Genomic DNA, 15,817 nt, shown 5'->3' with positions numbered 1-15,817 from the left:
ACTAGCGCACGTCCGCCACCTACAGTTGGAAGAAGCTTGGTGCGAAATGTTGAAGTGGTGCAAATCTTGCAAAGCCTTCTTCTTTTACGGCTCTATTCCGACATATGACAGACTTGGTGTCATAGAATTGATCGAATTCCGGCTGGACACAAACCACAATCAATAAATTCACGTTCATTATTGCTTTTTCAAACGGTTGGCTCTTCTGTTTTTCAAAAGAACACTACGCATACATCACTACCAAACTCGAATCCCCAATTGGTCAAAGTTCAACTGGTTTAACTTTTGAGTGTATTCAATCGTCGTGCATTTTGTAAGTTTTGTACGTACAGAAAATTGGACTTGCTGCACGTGGATGTGAGTTTTGAATGCGGAAGCCCGTAACGCACATATGTGTGTGTTTACATCGACTTTCGTTCAAAGCGGTTGCTAGAACGAGGGTTTACGAGCATCGACAAAGGATAAGAGTTTGGCCAAATTCAAATTCTTCTCCTTACCCATACATTTAGCCATCCAAACAGAGGGCTAAATGAGTAGAGTCAATGAATAGTCTTCTAATGTCAAACCTCACTCCCACTCGATGGCTTCATCAATAGTAATCGGTTTTCCACGTTGGTGAGTAGCCGCCAGCGCTCAGAAAAATGGATAACATCAGTTTTAAAACTTTAAAAAGTCATGCTGAAACAAAAAGTCTTTACATACATTCACATGTAAGCACACCTACGTGAAGAAATGCGTTCTTAAAACTATCTAGGACACCCCTATCCCTCAAAATGCCCCTACAATTGAAGGGATAGGGAGAAGTCGTAAGGGTTGGGGAAGAATTCAGATACAGCCTTAAAGACGAAGGATGTTTATCAGTCAGCACCATTGGCCAGGCACGTTGTCCGTCTCCCAGGCCACTCCTCGTCTTGTCATCCCTTCCTTCTCCAGCCACATCTACTCTCTCCCTGACCTCCACTCCGTCCTTGTGCCCCTTCTACCCTTGCCCGGCCCTGTCCCTTCTACCTACAGAGAGTGTCAGGCCGCACTGATGGCCATCAGCTGCTTCCAACCCGGCCTGCAATGCTGTGTCACTTCATTAGAGGTGTGAAGGGATGACCTTGCACTCCGCTTCTCGCCAGATGTCCCTCTTTCTCTCATTACTCTCCCTCCCATCCTCCTCTCTCCAACTCTCCGTCTACCTCATCTTTTTCTTGTTTCTCCGTTTCTTTCTTTGTCCCTGAACTCATTGTTCTCCTTCATTATCAAACGCTGTCAGGATACCCCCCCCCACCCCCCGGTGTGCCGTGCAGGTTATTTATAGCCAACAGTAGCGGGTGGATGTGTGGAGGTGAAGCCATCCCGGGCTCTGCTGGAGCAGCGGCACTTTCTCCTGACATTTAAACATCTGCATGTGTGCACTTTTCCTGCAACTGAAACCATCCGTCCTTCCGTCAGAGCATTTGTGTAATGAGGTGGTGGTGCTGTTGGTGGGTGGGGCAGATTTGGGTGAGTCTCCCAACCCCTACCTGTCTCTCAGACATGACATAGAGGAAGCTGCGGTCCAGGGAGAAGGCCATGTCTCTGAGGACCGGGCTGCCGTCCTTTATGACCGGTACCGTCTCGTACTGGGCGCCGCCGTGAGGCGGTCCGTCCACACGGATCTGCGAAGAAAAAAGCAGAACACGGAGCAGGTCAGCAGGAGCTATTTATATCTGAGCGCTGGGAACTGTGGGAAAAAAAAAAACAGGCAAAGAGTGATTGACAGCAGCGACAGGCATGGGTCAAAAAACGCTTGCTTGGAGATTTAGATGACAGAAGAGTAATAAGTTTCACACTCCTAGAATGAACTGATTTTTTTTAATTTGCCGATGATGTGTGCTGAACTGGAATGTTTCTCAGGGAAATGTCAGGCCAACGTCATTTCCTTGTACTTTCTTGGGTTACAAAAACTGTGAGGAAGTGACTGCTGATGTAAAACCCTGTGAAACCTTAGCCCTGTTTTCCCTTCCTCTTCCTCCTGATGAGTGACGGATTTCTGTTCCACGGCTTTGAAACTGAGGCTGGGACCTCTTTTTTTAAGGCCTTTTACGGACGTCAAACAAGGTTGTGTATAGTTTGTATTAGCAGATGATGCTTGACGAACATATGAGCAGGACAGCAAATCAAGTGTTATGGGTCTGAGTCTATCAAAGCTGAGGTCTTCCTTTGCCACCCAAACATTCATCTATCTGTCCAGGGGGGAAAAAGAGCAGCTTCTCGAATAAATACCCAAGAGAGGCACGTTGGGGTCTTGTGTCTGTCAGGAGAAGGTCTAATGGGAGGGAAGAGGGGTATATGAGCAAATACATTACATGGTAGGCTGCGTGCCAAAGCCCCGCGCACAGTCAAAATTCTAAGCGTTTGGACACTAAAGTTTTAGTCACTACTACCCTTACAGGTTGATATGGGCTAACGAATGGGTAAATCTGTGTGGGGCACGCAGGCAACAAGGTTGTAGATTAATCAGTAAGCTGGTAGAATGAAAAAGCTACTGCACGGTTCTTTCTACAAGAGTGATCCAGGTCATAGAGAACACCTAGATAACACGTAACCATGAGTAAAGCTACGATCACACCTGCCTCGTCAACACGCGTTTAAGCAACCACTTCCAATGAAGAGTCTATGCAAACAGGCGTACAGGCACGTTTCAGGCTTCCACGCTCAAATCTTTCACAGTCGCACACTGCAAGTTTTTAAGTTTGTTTCAAGGCTGTACATACAAAAATGCGCCGCCACTGAACGCACGTTGGCAGTCAAACCAGGTTGAACATTTACCATTCAGGGACTCAGATTTGGTAGTGACATATGGATGGTGTCCCCTTTTAACTCCCTGAAGTGCCAACCGTTTGAAAATTGATCATGAAGGAAGAAATGAATAATTGCGGTTTGTGCCCGCCAGGAATTATATGACATGGAGACTTTCTAATATCAGAATAGAGCTGTGAAAGAAAAGGGCTGGAGCAAGATTCACGAGATTTGCTCCACTTCGACATTTTGCACCAAGCCTCTTCTAACTGTAGAGGGTGGACATGCACTAGTATTGGGTGCTGACAGTCCAGTGAAAACATCGTTTGCTAAAAGCGCATTCAAGAACTCGCGTTCAGCGCGTTCAGCGCGTTCTTGAGCGCGTGTCAAATGCCTAGTTCGTTTGTAGCTTCATGGTGAAACTAGTGAGACGCAGGTGTGTCAAACTGATTTTTCATTTTTTTCAACCCCTTTAAATCTTACGGACTGCACAGGATGCCTTGAGCTCTGATCCCATGATAAGTCCAGTCTGAAATAGGAAATTAGGAAAGTAGTTTGTGTAGGTCGTACTGTCATGCAATGGGAACGTCATCATCTACACACCCTGTGCATGCAGCATGCTAGTGCTAGAGAGTAGTACTCGTTCCTAAGTATTGATTAATGTGTTGTAAGGACACCCTTCAACAAAGTCACTTTAGAAAAACTACACTATACACTTATCACAAGTACAACAATTGTATGTCCCATGTTTGTGACTCTTAAGGTGGTTGTACGGGCCTCAAGAGAACTGTAAAACAGGCCTGCGGTCCCCTAAGAAGCCCAGACAACCCAAAAACCTGCAGCACCCGTACGGGTCAACCCTCAAATGTGACTAAGGCTTAAGGTTGCTGGATTCACAGAAGCAGGAGGTCAGAGAACCTGACCTGGCTGACCTGCAGCTGACCCCGGCAGCAAACATGAACGTCCACAGGACACACAAGCTGTGTGTAAGGGGGAGGAGTCTGACACTAGAGCCAGCATTTGTCCGAACACTGACACAGCAGCGCAAAGACCTCAGTAAACATGCGCATTCTTGTCTGGCCCAGAGCTGCTCTGCTCATTGCAGTTCAGTGTGGACACGCTTCTGTATGAGTCACCTCAGTAAAAGGGGGTCTGTCATACTGTGATATGCGTCCTAGTGGGCTGCCCTGAGGAAGGGTGAGATAACCCAGACTTCCCCTCCGTGAGCCTGAAGCTGATCTCTATCACACGTTCTCTCACCACCATCCAGAGGCCTCTTAATTCATACATAGCCACAAGCAGACCCCCCTCCCTCCAAGTACACACTCACTGTTGGAATGTGTCAGCAGCCAAAGCCAAGACTGTCTCGTCATGTGGAAAAACCATAAGACAAACTAACCTCTATCTGCTCACAAAGTGATTGGGGCCCACATTGCTGAGCCAAAATCCTCCTCGCCCTAACGCTTCACGCAAACAATCCCACATCCATCTGCTTTTTAAATACACTTTTTGACTTTTCCATAGCGACTCCTGGAAACTCACAGATCTGCGTACAGAAAGGATATGAAAACAGGAAGCAAACACCGGACAAATGGACACAAAAACAGAATGTTGGAAATGAAAACTCAATTTTTAGAGTGTTGTGTGCTACTACTCCATCCATCCATCCATCCATCCATCCATCCATTCATTCATTCATCCATCCATCCGCAGAATGAACAATTAAACTCCACTTGAAAAGTCCACTTTCTCTGGTACTACTACCGGTAGTACTTAAAATGTTATTCTACTATATAAAACACAACTCAAACCATTTTAAACCGCAGATATTCCAGTGCTCTTTCAACTTAGTTGTACAGTGTTTCCTTGTTTATCCCAGGGGTTACGCTCTAAAAATAACCTGCGATAGGTGAGATCCAAAAAGTGGGATTAAAGATGTTTTAAGGCAGTAAAACTCCTTACCACACACTACACTCTTTTCTCAGACAGACATGAGCATTTTCCCTCTTTCTCTCTTCATTAAAGTCTCAAAGTTTAAACTTTCATAGTAAAATAAGTCCAATATCATGAAATGAAAACAAAGATCTGATTGTGATTAACGATTTATGTAAATGTGGCAAAATCAACGCATTTTGGAGTGGAGACACGCACGGAGGAGTTTGACTGACAGTAGTCTATGACCAATCAGGACACAAAGGATGTACAAATACCCAAAAAATCATCTGCGAAACAATGAGACAGCAAAAGATGAACCTGTACTGTACTTCTTTACCGCCTTGTCACTTATAAATTAGTTACAACTCATGAGACCAAAACATCCCATGTAACATTATTAGGCGGAGAATCTTTGCATCCAGTTACTAAACCCACCCCGTCCTGTTGGGGGGTCATAAGGTCCCAATTGGACAAAGGCGTGGAAAACGATAGACAGGTTGTCAATTAGAGAACTCAAAAATGATGACACTTTTGTCTGGTTTGCTTTCATAAAACCCTCCAGTCATCTCCACTCCCCCTTTTTTTTGGGTTGATTTCTCCTTTTTGGTCCACTAATAGTTTGCCTGCACTGTAACTGAACCATGGAATGAACCAGGATTCTCTTGCAAGTAAACAGATTCCATTGCTCTGAAAGCACCTCTATTCTTCTCATGCAAAAACTACAGTTTACTTCAACTGTAACCGAGTATCCATTCCCAAAAAACACTATTTTAAATATTTATCCTTGTCTTTAGTTTGCAATAATACAATCCACAGCACCCCAGACAGCTGTGTACTGGTTTGATACTGTTTGACAAGAATCCCCATTTCACCACAGCAGCTATTAGACATTTTCTTTCTGTCTGCAATGCCACAGAGTTGCAACACAAAAAAAAAGTAGGAGCAGAAGAAAAAAGGCAAAGATGGATGAAAGTGTTGGGAAAACTGTCAACCCGAGGGGCACCGCGGGCTTGAGTTTGCAGGTTTAAAGAAAGAGCAAACATTGCCGTCTTAAATGATAGAAAACAATGGCAACCGGTGCTTAAATTTAACCTTCAGGAGGGATTTGATGTCCTTCATGTAACAAGACATAACCCGGAACGTCGTCCCAAACACTGATAGAGAAAGCAGTGAGGATGACAGAGCTCAGAAATCAGCGTCCTCATGTAAAACAGAAGCAGTGGGAGGCCTTCCTAGAGAAGCCCAGAAGCACACAAGGCTGCCAAATTCAGTTACTCTTTCCAAAGCACTTTGCAGCACCAGAGTTTAATATAGAAAAGGCTCTAACAAGAGAAAGAGAACACAGACTGTTGTTTGGGCTCATTCATTCTACAGAATTACAACAATTTTTCAGCTAAAATGTCCCATTTCCTCATTACTGTGATCAAATCAATGTTTTGGTTTGAGGAACTTTTAGTTTGTGGATTGTATCTCAATCTTATGCTTTCTTAGTCTATATAAAATCAGTTTTAAATATTTCGAACAGAGCGGACTTTTTGCACTATAGGGCACAGCGACTCAAAGGTGCATCGTCTATGAATGGTCTAATTTCAAAATGATGTCATTTATAAGAGGCACCGAAATATAAGGCGCATTAAGCGAGACAATAGAGGTCGAGATTAGTCTGTCACTTGGTCAGACTTTGTTAACCGTGTTCACAGTAATTCTTGAACTTGTTTGTAAAGCGCTGAACGCTAGCCATGTTAAAAGCGTTAGCCGGGTTTGCGTATTCTCATTGCCTGCAACTCGCAACCTTTTTTGCGACTCACAAAAAACAGACTGAGACCGCTAAAACACACGTCACTGTGACTACGCTAACTTCCAACCTTATTAGTAACACGTAAAAAACGTTAAAAAAACGCAGTCCAACACCGGTATACATTAGCCACATTAGAGTATTCACAATATCTGCAACTGCCAACCTTGGTACCAACACATCAAAAAAACATACCGATACCGCTACAACAAACATCACTGTGACTACGCTAACTCCCAACCTTGTTAGTAACACATAAAAATATCACAGTCCGACAGGGCTACGTGTTAGCGTTTTCCCAATAACACCCAACCATTTGGCTTTTAGGGTGAGCCTTGTAGTCCGGAAAAAACTCTAAAAGCATAAAAGTGCTTTAAAAGTCTGGCTCCAAACAAGTTCAGGTGGCCGTTGACTGAATATATTAAGGTTTCTTTGGAGCACTGCAACCACCCCCCAACATGCTGTGACTAAGCAGTCTTGGATTAACCTTTTTCCGATAATTAATGAAAAAATTCCCTTGAAGTCTATGAACAACCCGGGAACTCATGAGGGCGCCATCGAGTACTTTTGAGTAGCCAAAGTAAACGACTGTCTTTTCCTTGACCCTCTGGAAAGTATCATGCAGGTTATAGAAAAAAAGCCCCCCCCCTTAACTAGATCCACTGATGAATGGCTTTCCTAATGGCAGACATGTCTTTGGTTGTAATACTTTAAGTTATTTTTCCATGGAGTTCTAATGTTTGGCTTCTTCGGCTACAGTACAGACCAAAAGTTTGGACACACATTCTCATTCAAATGAATGGGAAGGTGTGTCCAAACTTTTGGTCTGTACTGTATGTTTTACCCACCATGTGTATCCCTATTACTGAGAGATTTTTCTTTTTAGCACAAGACTTTTTCAAAAAATTCCCATCAACCTATTTACATTTTACCAAAACAGTGTGAGAAGTTTCATTCATGCAGACTGATAACTTCAATAAGCGCAAAACGCCTTTTTTAGACATGATAGCTGAAAGTCAGAAAGGTCTCATCATTGGCAAGCAATCGTGTCAGAGGGCAAGAACCGGGGCTTATGGGACAGGGAGGGCTAAACCACTGAGGGTTACATTAAAACAGAGCCTTTGGATTGCTGCCCCATCAAAAAAAAATACCTCCCAGTGATTTCACTCAGGGCTGCACTGTGGTTTAGTGGTTAGCGCTCTCACCTCATAGCAAGAAGGCCCTGGTCCAAATCCAGGCTGGGACCTTTCTGTGTGGAGTTTGCAAGTTTCACCCGTGCATGTGAATTTCCTCCCTCAGTACAATAACATGCTTCATAGGGTAATTGTTATCTCTTAACTGCCCCTAGGTGTACATCAGTGTGCGGCCCTGCAACAGATAAGCGACCTCAGGGTGTACCCCGGCTTCATCCGACATTAGCTGGGTTGGGTCGAGAAAGCCCTTCACCCCCCCAAGGGATTCAGTAGATTCTGAAAATGGATGGATAAGTTAACTCAAATAGGAAGTATGGTAAACTAAATCAGCGACGACTTGACAGTCACTTCATATTTTCATAGAGTTGGAGGTATTTAAGTACAGATCTAGTTGTATAGAAAACATTTGAGACTGGGCTTAGTTTACCTCTTAAGTCCAAATCAATCCACTGTAAAATGATCCACCTCTCCATTGGAAACGTCTATTGTAACCCATTTACATAGTGGTTCCGACATTTTTCTTTCACTTCACAGATTTTATATTTAAGATTACTTTCAAGAGGGGTGATTGTGTTTAATTCAATGTTTAGTATTTACATTTTGGTGGTTAGGCTACTGACTACCGGTGTAGCCTCAAGGGGGCCTAAGTCTGGGTCTCCCTGTGCCTGTCCCAAGCCCGGCTAAAATACAGTTGTGTCAGGAAGGGCATGTGGCGTAAAATATCTCTGCTAAATGACCTGTGCGATTCAGTGAAAGCTGATTCGCTGTGGCGACTCCTAAAGGAATTAGCAGAAAGGTAAACATTTAAGTCTTGGTAGATAGGCTTAATTTTAAGCTCAGCTGCTAAACAAAATTAGCATGCCTTTATGCCCTTATTTTGAAAAATTTGGGTTTGATAAGATCCGTTTCAGCTAAAGTGGCAACAACAACAGCGCTGGAAAAAAATTGGCGCCATATCACCTCATCTCTATCCATCCTTTAGAGCTTTAAAGCCCTTAAAATCCGTATACTGATCCTGCGAAAATAGCCTTTTGAAACTTAATTGCAACGGGGTGCGGTCTTCTCTAGAAATTTTTAAGCTTTGACTTCCAAAACAGCGAAACAAGTCCAATGGGGGTTCGACTTTTATGCCAAAACTGTCAGAGCACCTTCAACCTAAACGTGCGAGGGCTTCAGGGATAAGAGAGAGCTGGCTAACGGGGAAGTGATGGCAGAGGCATCAGAGGGCCTCCTCTTGCAGTTACAAGGGCCCGTGCCAGCTGGGTGCTTTTGATCAGGCCGTGTAAACATCCTGGAAAAAATAAAAAAATAAAACATTTGAAGAGAGACCAAACTCCAATTGAAAAAAGCCTGTCTCTCTCTGCCTCTGCCGGACTGTCCCCTTGGTCGTACTGGTTTGAACGTTGTGCCAGACACTGGATCCCCTACTGTGCGGAGCAATTTGCTTAAGTTTAAAGTGCTCAGTTTGCTTTAGTTAGAAAGCACAAGATTGTGTTAGTGAACCGATTCATACTTGGAATAAATGCAGACTGTTATTTCCCTGGAAATCTAGCAAATTCAAAGTCAGATCCATCCGTTTATACCCAAGAATAGACTAAAACCAAAGGCGTCAAGCCCATGGAAAGACATAGAAGGCTAAGTCAAGACACTTTTGAGCGTTTTCCTCCATTAATGGTCCAGCTGTTACACATTACCCACACTCAAGTCCATTTTTAAATCCTTACCTTTGAGGTGGGTTTACCCCTGCCTTCAGGTGTTTGCCAAAACGAAAACAGACTTTGGGTGGATGATGTTTTCCCACCCTTTTTCAACCCATACCACACAATGCAAAAAAATAAAGAAATGAAAAATGAAAAAGGTGCTTGTTTTAAGAGAAATAGTGCTACTTTTGCAAAAGAGGAACCCAAAAATAAAAAAGAATGGTAGGCAAATTCCAGCCTCCTCAATGACCAGCCTCACAACTATCTTCTGCTTCTGCGCTAATCTTACTCTGCAGCCTGAAGAGCCGAACCGACAGCCACTGCCTTTATCTGCCCGTTCCCGCCGGAGGAGACGAAGTAAACAACCACACAGGCCTCCACGCTTTGTCCACAGGCGCCGACCCTTTCGCAGAGATGCTGAGGAGTAGCTTACCAAAACCAGAGCTTTGCAGTCAATTGGGGTTATACTGATTGGAAAAGAAGAAGAAAAAAGGGAATAATTCAGGGCAGAGACATCAGAGAATGACCAACATGAACCTATCAAATCATCCAATGGGATCTTGGCCTCAATAAATGACCTTGAGTTGGATGTTGGGATTGCGCGACGGCACGGACCAAATCACAAGTGACAGCCTGACAGTCTATGAGAGGCGAGCGAAGATCGTCGAGAGGCATCTATGAATTCAAAGGCTGTCTTCATGACAGCCACGGCTTCTGGTCAAAAGCTAATTTCTGGGCTGTTTTTCTTTTTTTAACTCTTTAAAGACAAAAAAGAAAATGTGCTTTCTTCTTGAAGATGAAAAGAAGGATGGATGTTACATGGATAACCAGCAGGGAGATATGACAGCTCCAGACTCCAGGGAGCAGCTTTATGTAAACCCAACCCCCTCCCTTTTTTGTTTCCTTTCGTAACCTCAAATGAATAATAGAGATTGTTTATATAACAGCCAAGTGTGTGAGAATGACATATAACATGTGAGTGTGAAAGAGTGAATTGGGCGTGTGAGCCATGCTCACAGATCTACGGTCCACCCCAGTGGAACAGGACATGCAACCAAACAAGTCAGGCTCCGCCCCCCTTAAGGCATCAGGGATGCATCAGAGTGAGCGGACCACTCCAATGACTAACAAGGAGGTCAAGTCATCTCCTGCACCAAATGTAAGCACCAGTGAGATGCTAATCTTTTTTTTTCTTTTTTTTACAGCCGAATGCTTAAAAAAGCCTCAGTCACAAACACCCGCACGGGTGCTGCAGGATTTTGGGTTGGGTTTTGGAGGGTCGTGAAAAGGAGTGGCCAAGGGTCAACCATTACGGGCCAGGCCGATATTTCTTATTTTGACGTTTATCGCTGATTACAGCCTTCTTAAAATCAGACGGGCCAACGTCTACTTGTTTTGGTTCAGGTGGAGTCGCACACTACTAGCAACTAGAGGTGTCACTTATAACGCATTGATAAAAAAGCCTTTTAACACCAATAATCTTGCGTAAAATAATTCGTCTATATTAATTATCTTAACGGGAATGCAGGTGTGTCTTGCCTTGTCCTTAAGATTCGCACGGCCACCTCACATCATGAAAAAGGAACGTACGATTGTCATGTGTTTGGTAAATGTATTGCAAAGTATTTGTAAGGATAATTTAAGTTGCACACGTTTAGGTTTGCTGCCAGGGTCACCCTTAGGTTCCCTGACCTCCTGCTCCTGCTTAAGCCTTGGTGATATAGACCCACACAGAGGTTGACTTGGACAGGCACTGCAGGTTTTTGGGTTGTCCAGGCCCATGCAGGGTCATAGAGAGGAGTGGATGTATCTTAAGGGGAGCACAGGTGTGTATTGCAGTTCCCTACACTATGATTGTCTACTTTCTTAAATTCTTACAGTTAAGCAGCATAGAAGGACTGCGCATTTATCACTTGAACAGCACTCACTGGCTCATTGCAGGGTGTGCAGGGTTGAAAAACTGAAAAAAATCTGTACGACGACCCTACGTCTCACCTACTTCACCTTTAGTTGCCCTTCAGTGTTGTTTTAGAATTCTTTACGACATTGGCCTGCAGCATGCCCATAAAAAAAAAAACGGAAAATGTTTGCGCCACAAGCTCAATGAGGGGTCTACAACATTGAAAGTTTGTGCCGGTCACTTGCACCTGTATAGATCTGCCCATTTTCTTTGCCTGCAGACAGCCCCCTTTCCACCTGTAAGGGCAGTTGTGACTGAGACTTAAGCTGTACGTATTTGTCTGTTTGGAGAAGTCTTGTGCTTCTGTCCTAAAAACCCAAGTTAAAATCCAGCTGATTGCTGCAGTATTTCTTTACTTCAGGTGGAAGCTACACAGCTGTGTTGTGTGTTTGTGTGTGTCTCCTTCCACTTCTCTCTACTCACAGTGGGAGAAAGAGATGGAGCCTCTCTCTGCCTCGATAACACATCTAATCCATCACCGATGTCAGACTGAAGAATTCTGGTGTCAGAAGCGAGCGCCGTGTGGAGGTGCGCTCAGTGTGTGTGTGTGTTTGTGTGTGTGTGTGCGTGAGGTGGCTCCCACCAGCACTGCCTGCCGTCTCTTTTGTTCCTGTTCCTATTGCACAGTATAAGATCCCATAAGGCTCATGTTAGCCTGTTTGCCTGCGTGTCACTTCCCATCGGACAGACTTTGGCTGGAGAGGCCACACCGCCGGCGATGGAGGAGAAACGCATTAAAAAAGACAGGAAACCGCGTTTCAAAAATAAAAATCAAAAATAGTGCAGCCTTAGATAAAAAGTACAGAAGATAGAAAGGAAACTAGATAACACGGCTGGACAGGGGTTGGGCTAAATTACAGGAAGACAAACCGGCGTTAAAGGTAGAGGTGGCAGTATATCAGCAAAAATGACCCGACCTGAATCAATAAAATGGGCAATTGCTTCATATTTTTGGCTGGCCCCCATAAAGTCTATTGATTTGCCTTCCTGCTCCATGAACAAAGCGGTTAACCCTTTATTCTACATCCCCTTCCATCTTGCTAATAGTTTGGTCCAAGTTGCTGCACAAAACAAACGACACGCCAGCAACTACAAACATCGATTGTTTGTGACTAGTGAAAAAAAAGGCTCTTTTTAAAGGGAGCTTTAACCCTTTGTCACCACGAATCCCGGAAAAGCTGTTTCGTTAATGGCCAAATCCAGGCTGCACCCATTGAGTGTAGAGTATATGATAGCCCTCCCTCTTATGCTCCAAACAGGAAATACTCACCAAAATCCCATTGACTTCTATTGAGAAATAAACAGCTATTACTTAGTTAATGTATTTGTCAAAATAACCAATCTTACCACGCTATATTTTCTTCATGTAGTACTATACTTTTTTTTTTTACATCTTCTTGCAGTGCAGGTTATTGGTGTTATAAACTGACCAATCAGATACCTCAATAAAAGTATGTGGTTTCTTGTCTGATGTTTGAACAGAGTCGGCTTTCAAGTAGGGGGGTGTGGCCTCCCAACAAGATCACTCCTGATTGGTGAGAGTGGTTGCCACAGAAATGGTGACTCACACCAATCACTGCTTACCGATATCGTCTGCTTCCAACAAGGGTATCCCCAATAAAAAAGGAGACTGAATTGCCTCCACTCGCTTGGAGCCGGAAGTAAGTCATTTTCTATCAATGGCGACCCTGTGACCCCGAAAGGGATATAGCGGGTTAAGAAAAGGGATGGATAGATGGTTACACTCCTTCCTAATAACATTCACAACCTACAGGTTCCCAATCCTAATGACATCAGCACTTTCTTCTGTCTGCTTCTTTTTTTTTGACCTCCGTGCACAAAAAAAAAGAAACCAGAGACTGTAGAGAGCATTAGGGCTTTGTAATGGAATGAAGTCAGACCTCAACTCTAATCAGCCCAAACACACACACATATATTAAGCACAGCAGCACAATGTGAGGCCTATATTTAGCCCAGCGTTTAAACATGAAATGCAGAGCAGCGTGGCGCTGATGGAAGCGGGCCAGGAATGTTCAGAGAAAGCAGAAACAGAGGGGATGTGGTGAGGGGAATTCATAAATGTTGCTTAGCCCTTGAAAAAAAAGGGGTTGGGGGGGAAAGGAAAAAGCCACTGCCCCCTAGTAGAATACACTTAAAATAAAAAATATAACAAAATTAAATTAAAAAGCCACAGTGAGCCACAAGTGATTTGTGTACCAAACTAAACGGCTGACGCTGCATAAGTTCACCTTCATTAGCTGACTCCAGCGAGGAAGGGATTAAAGGAACGCGGGACGGGAATCAAAGATGGTTCACCGAGGAAGAATGGAGAGTGGAGACGGAGACATAGTGCTCAGTGAATATGGAGTTACACAGAGAAAAAACAAAATTCTAATGGTTTGAATGGAGTTCCCCTGTTGTTTTAGCAAAAAAAAAAAATTCACTCTTCTGTCACCTTTTCCAACCGCATATGTAGTATTAAAGCCTAAATATCAAAACAAGGAAAATATGCATTCTAAGAGACTTTATGTGGAAGTTTTGTGTAAACCATTTATAGGGAGTATAATGAAGGAAAAAAGGAAAAAAATGGATGCAAATTAAAGCAAAACCCCAAAAAGGAAGGGTTAAAGAATCAGGAAGTCAGTTGAGACTAACTTCACACACTCAGAAATAGGTCAGTGTTAGGCTCTGAAACGCACCTACAAGCAACCACTTTCAATGAAAAGTCTATGTCAACGCATGTTACCAGGTTTAAAATTCAGTTCAGCTCCTGTTTTCTTAAAAATGGCCAAAAGCTGCTTCAAAGGAGGCTCTCTGCTGGGATGCACATGCAGCAAGAAGGAAGAAACACTCATTTTTGTGGGCAAATAAACAAGGAACAAAGCAATTCCAGTACATGCAGTGCACACAGAGACTGATAGTGAGACAAAAGATGTTATGTTAAAGTCAAACAGCAAGCACTAGAAGAAAACATCCCACCTTTGACTCTCCGTCTCTCTTGGTATACTTTAAAGTAGATCAGGAAGATCCATGAATCAGACGAGGCTTTGGGGAGGGTTCAGGTGAGGAGAAAATTAGCTAAAATTGTTTCAATTTTTCCCAGTGGATTAGCAAGATTCAAATGTGGGACAGAGATGGGCGCGAAGGAATGAGATGCTTACCGGCGGGGCAAGAAACAAAAAGAAGCTTCCATTGAGCCTGTATTTCTCACCTGTAATGTGTCTGATCTACCTATGTATTGCCAGGCTGTAAAGGGTTGATCTAACCGGTTGCAGCAACGCCTGTGGTAGGTGAGCATTCCCAAAATGAAGCTGTTTTGCCAAAAGGACCAAATATCACGTCTGTCCATTTGTTTTTCCCCCGTTTGCACCTAATCGGGTTCACAGAGGTCGGCTGGGCCTGTCCCAGCTGTCTTTGCACCAGGGATTACACCATGCTAATTGCTCCTTTTGGTAAACAGCTTGTTAAAGTGAGTACATCCCCATTTGCATAACCCATTGGCATTCTGAACTATTGTTTTACAGCAAAGACTCTGAAAAACTTCATCACAAGCGTTATCGGGGACACAGTTTTGGACAAAAGTCCAAACATTTGTGGCTCCTAGTAAACCGGAGCTTTACTAGAGCTGGATATCACCAATAATTTCCAGAATCAATTCAATTCGATTCACCAGAGCCTGAGCCCATTCAATTCATGAACCCAATTCTCAGGCCACTTTGATTCAATTCAAGTCGATTTATTTTTAAATTTACATGGTTTACACATTTAGACACATTGGTGTAGAAATACATTAATACTCTATGTATTTTTTGAAGATTTTCATATTAATCTGATACAGTTCACATACTGTAGAAATCATTAGTGAAATAATTAACCAATGAGATGGTTAACACCATACAGTGAAACAGGAATTCACAAAAGGAGAGACTCCAACAAAAATGTGGAGATCATTTTGCCTCTCCTGGAGGGCGTTTCAGTTTGGCCACTAGGTGGAGCTCACACTAAAGCATGACACTTTAGTTTCCAGAAAATTTAAACCCAAAAAGATTCTTTGGACTTCAAATGAGTATATAAATCTGTTCATTTAGTCAGCAATGTTTGCTTAGGTTGACCAAGCGTTAGCATTAGCTGTCCTATGGTAAATTTCATTATACGTTAGCATCAAGCTGGCGGATTTTGGCTTTACTGTTGTTATGCGGAAAAGAAAATGCATAAAAGATCAATATCTACTTTTATGGATCAATTATTGATACATTAAGCTTAGATTGATACAGATAGATTAATCGATTTTATCAACCCAGCCCTGGTGTTTACAATACTTTGACTACCGTAACTCTTCAACCGCGTACACGGTTAACGTAACTCCAGCGGATTCTGAGATGGAGAAAAGCAGCCTTAAGGTGAAACTCCCACACTTACATTAGTGACGTGTTTACACGTTCAATGTAAAACAGCAGATTGGAAG

The 15,817-nt window shown here is 43.3% G+C and overlaps 1 protein-coding gene across 2 annotated transcripts in view; it reads right to left on the bottom strand.

The window, feature by feature from the left end:
- LOC101158766 (plexin-A2) overlaps nucleotides 1–15,817 on the bottom strand; it is a 248,635-nt gene that overhangs the window by 150,088 nt on the left and 82,730 nt on the right. For both annotated transcript variants that reach the window (XM_020704870.2, XM_004070981.4), the window contains exon 4: nucleotides 1,512–1,646. In XM_020704870.2, coding sequence (XP_020560529.1) covers nucleotides 1,512–1,646 — 135 coding nt within the window. The remainder of the gene's footprint in view (nucleotides 1–1,511; nucleotides 1,647–15,817) is intronic.

Source organism: Oryzias latipes, chromosome 7 (assembly GCF_002234675.1).
Source record: "Oryzias latipes chromosome 7, ASM223467v1".
Lineage (NCBI taxonomy): Eukaryota > Metazoa > Chordata > Actinopteri > Beloniformes > Adrianichthyidae > Oryzias > Oryzias latipes.
This window is presented reverse-complemented; position numbering and strand designations above follow the sequence as displayed.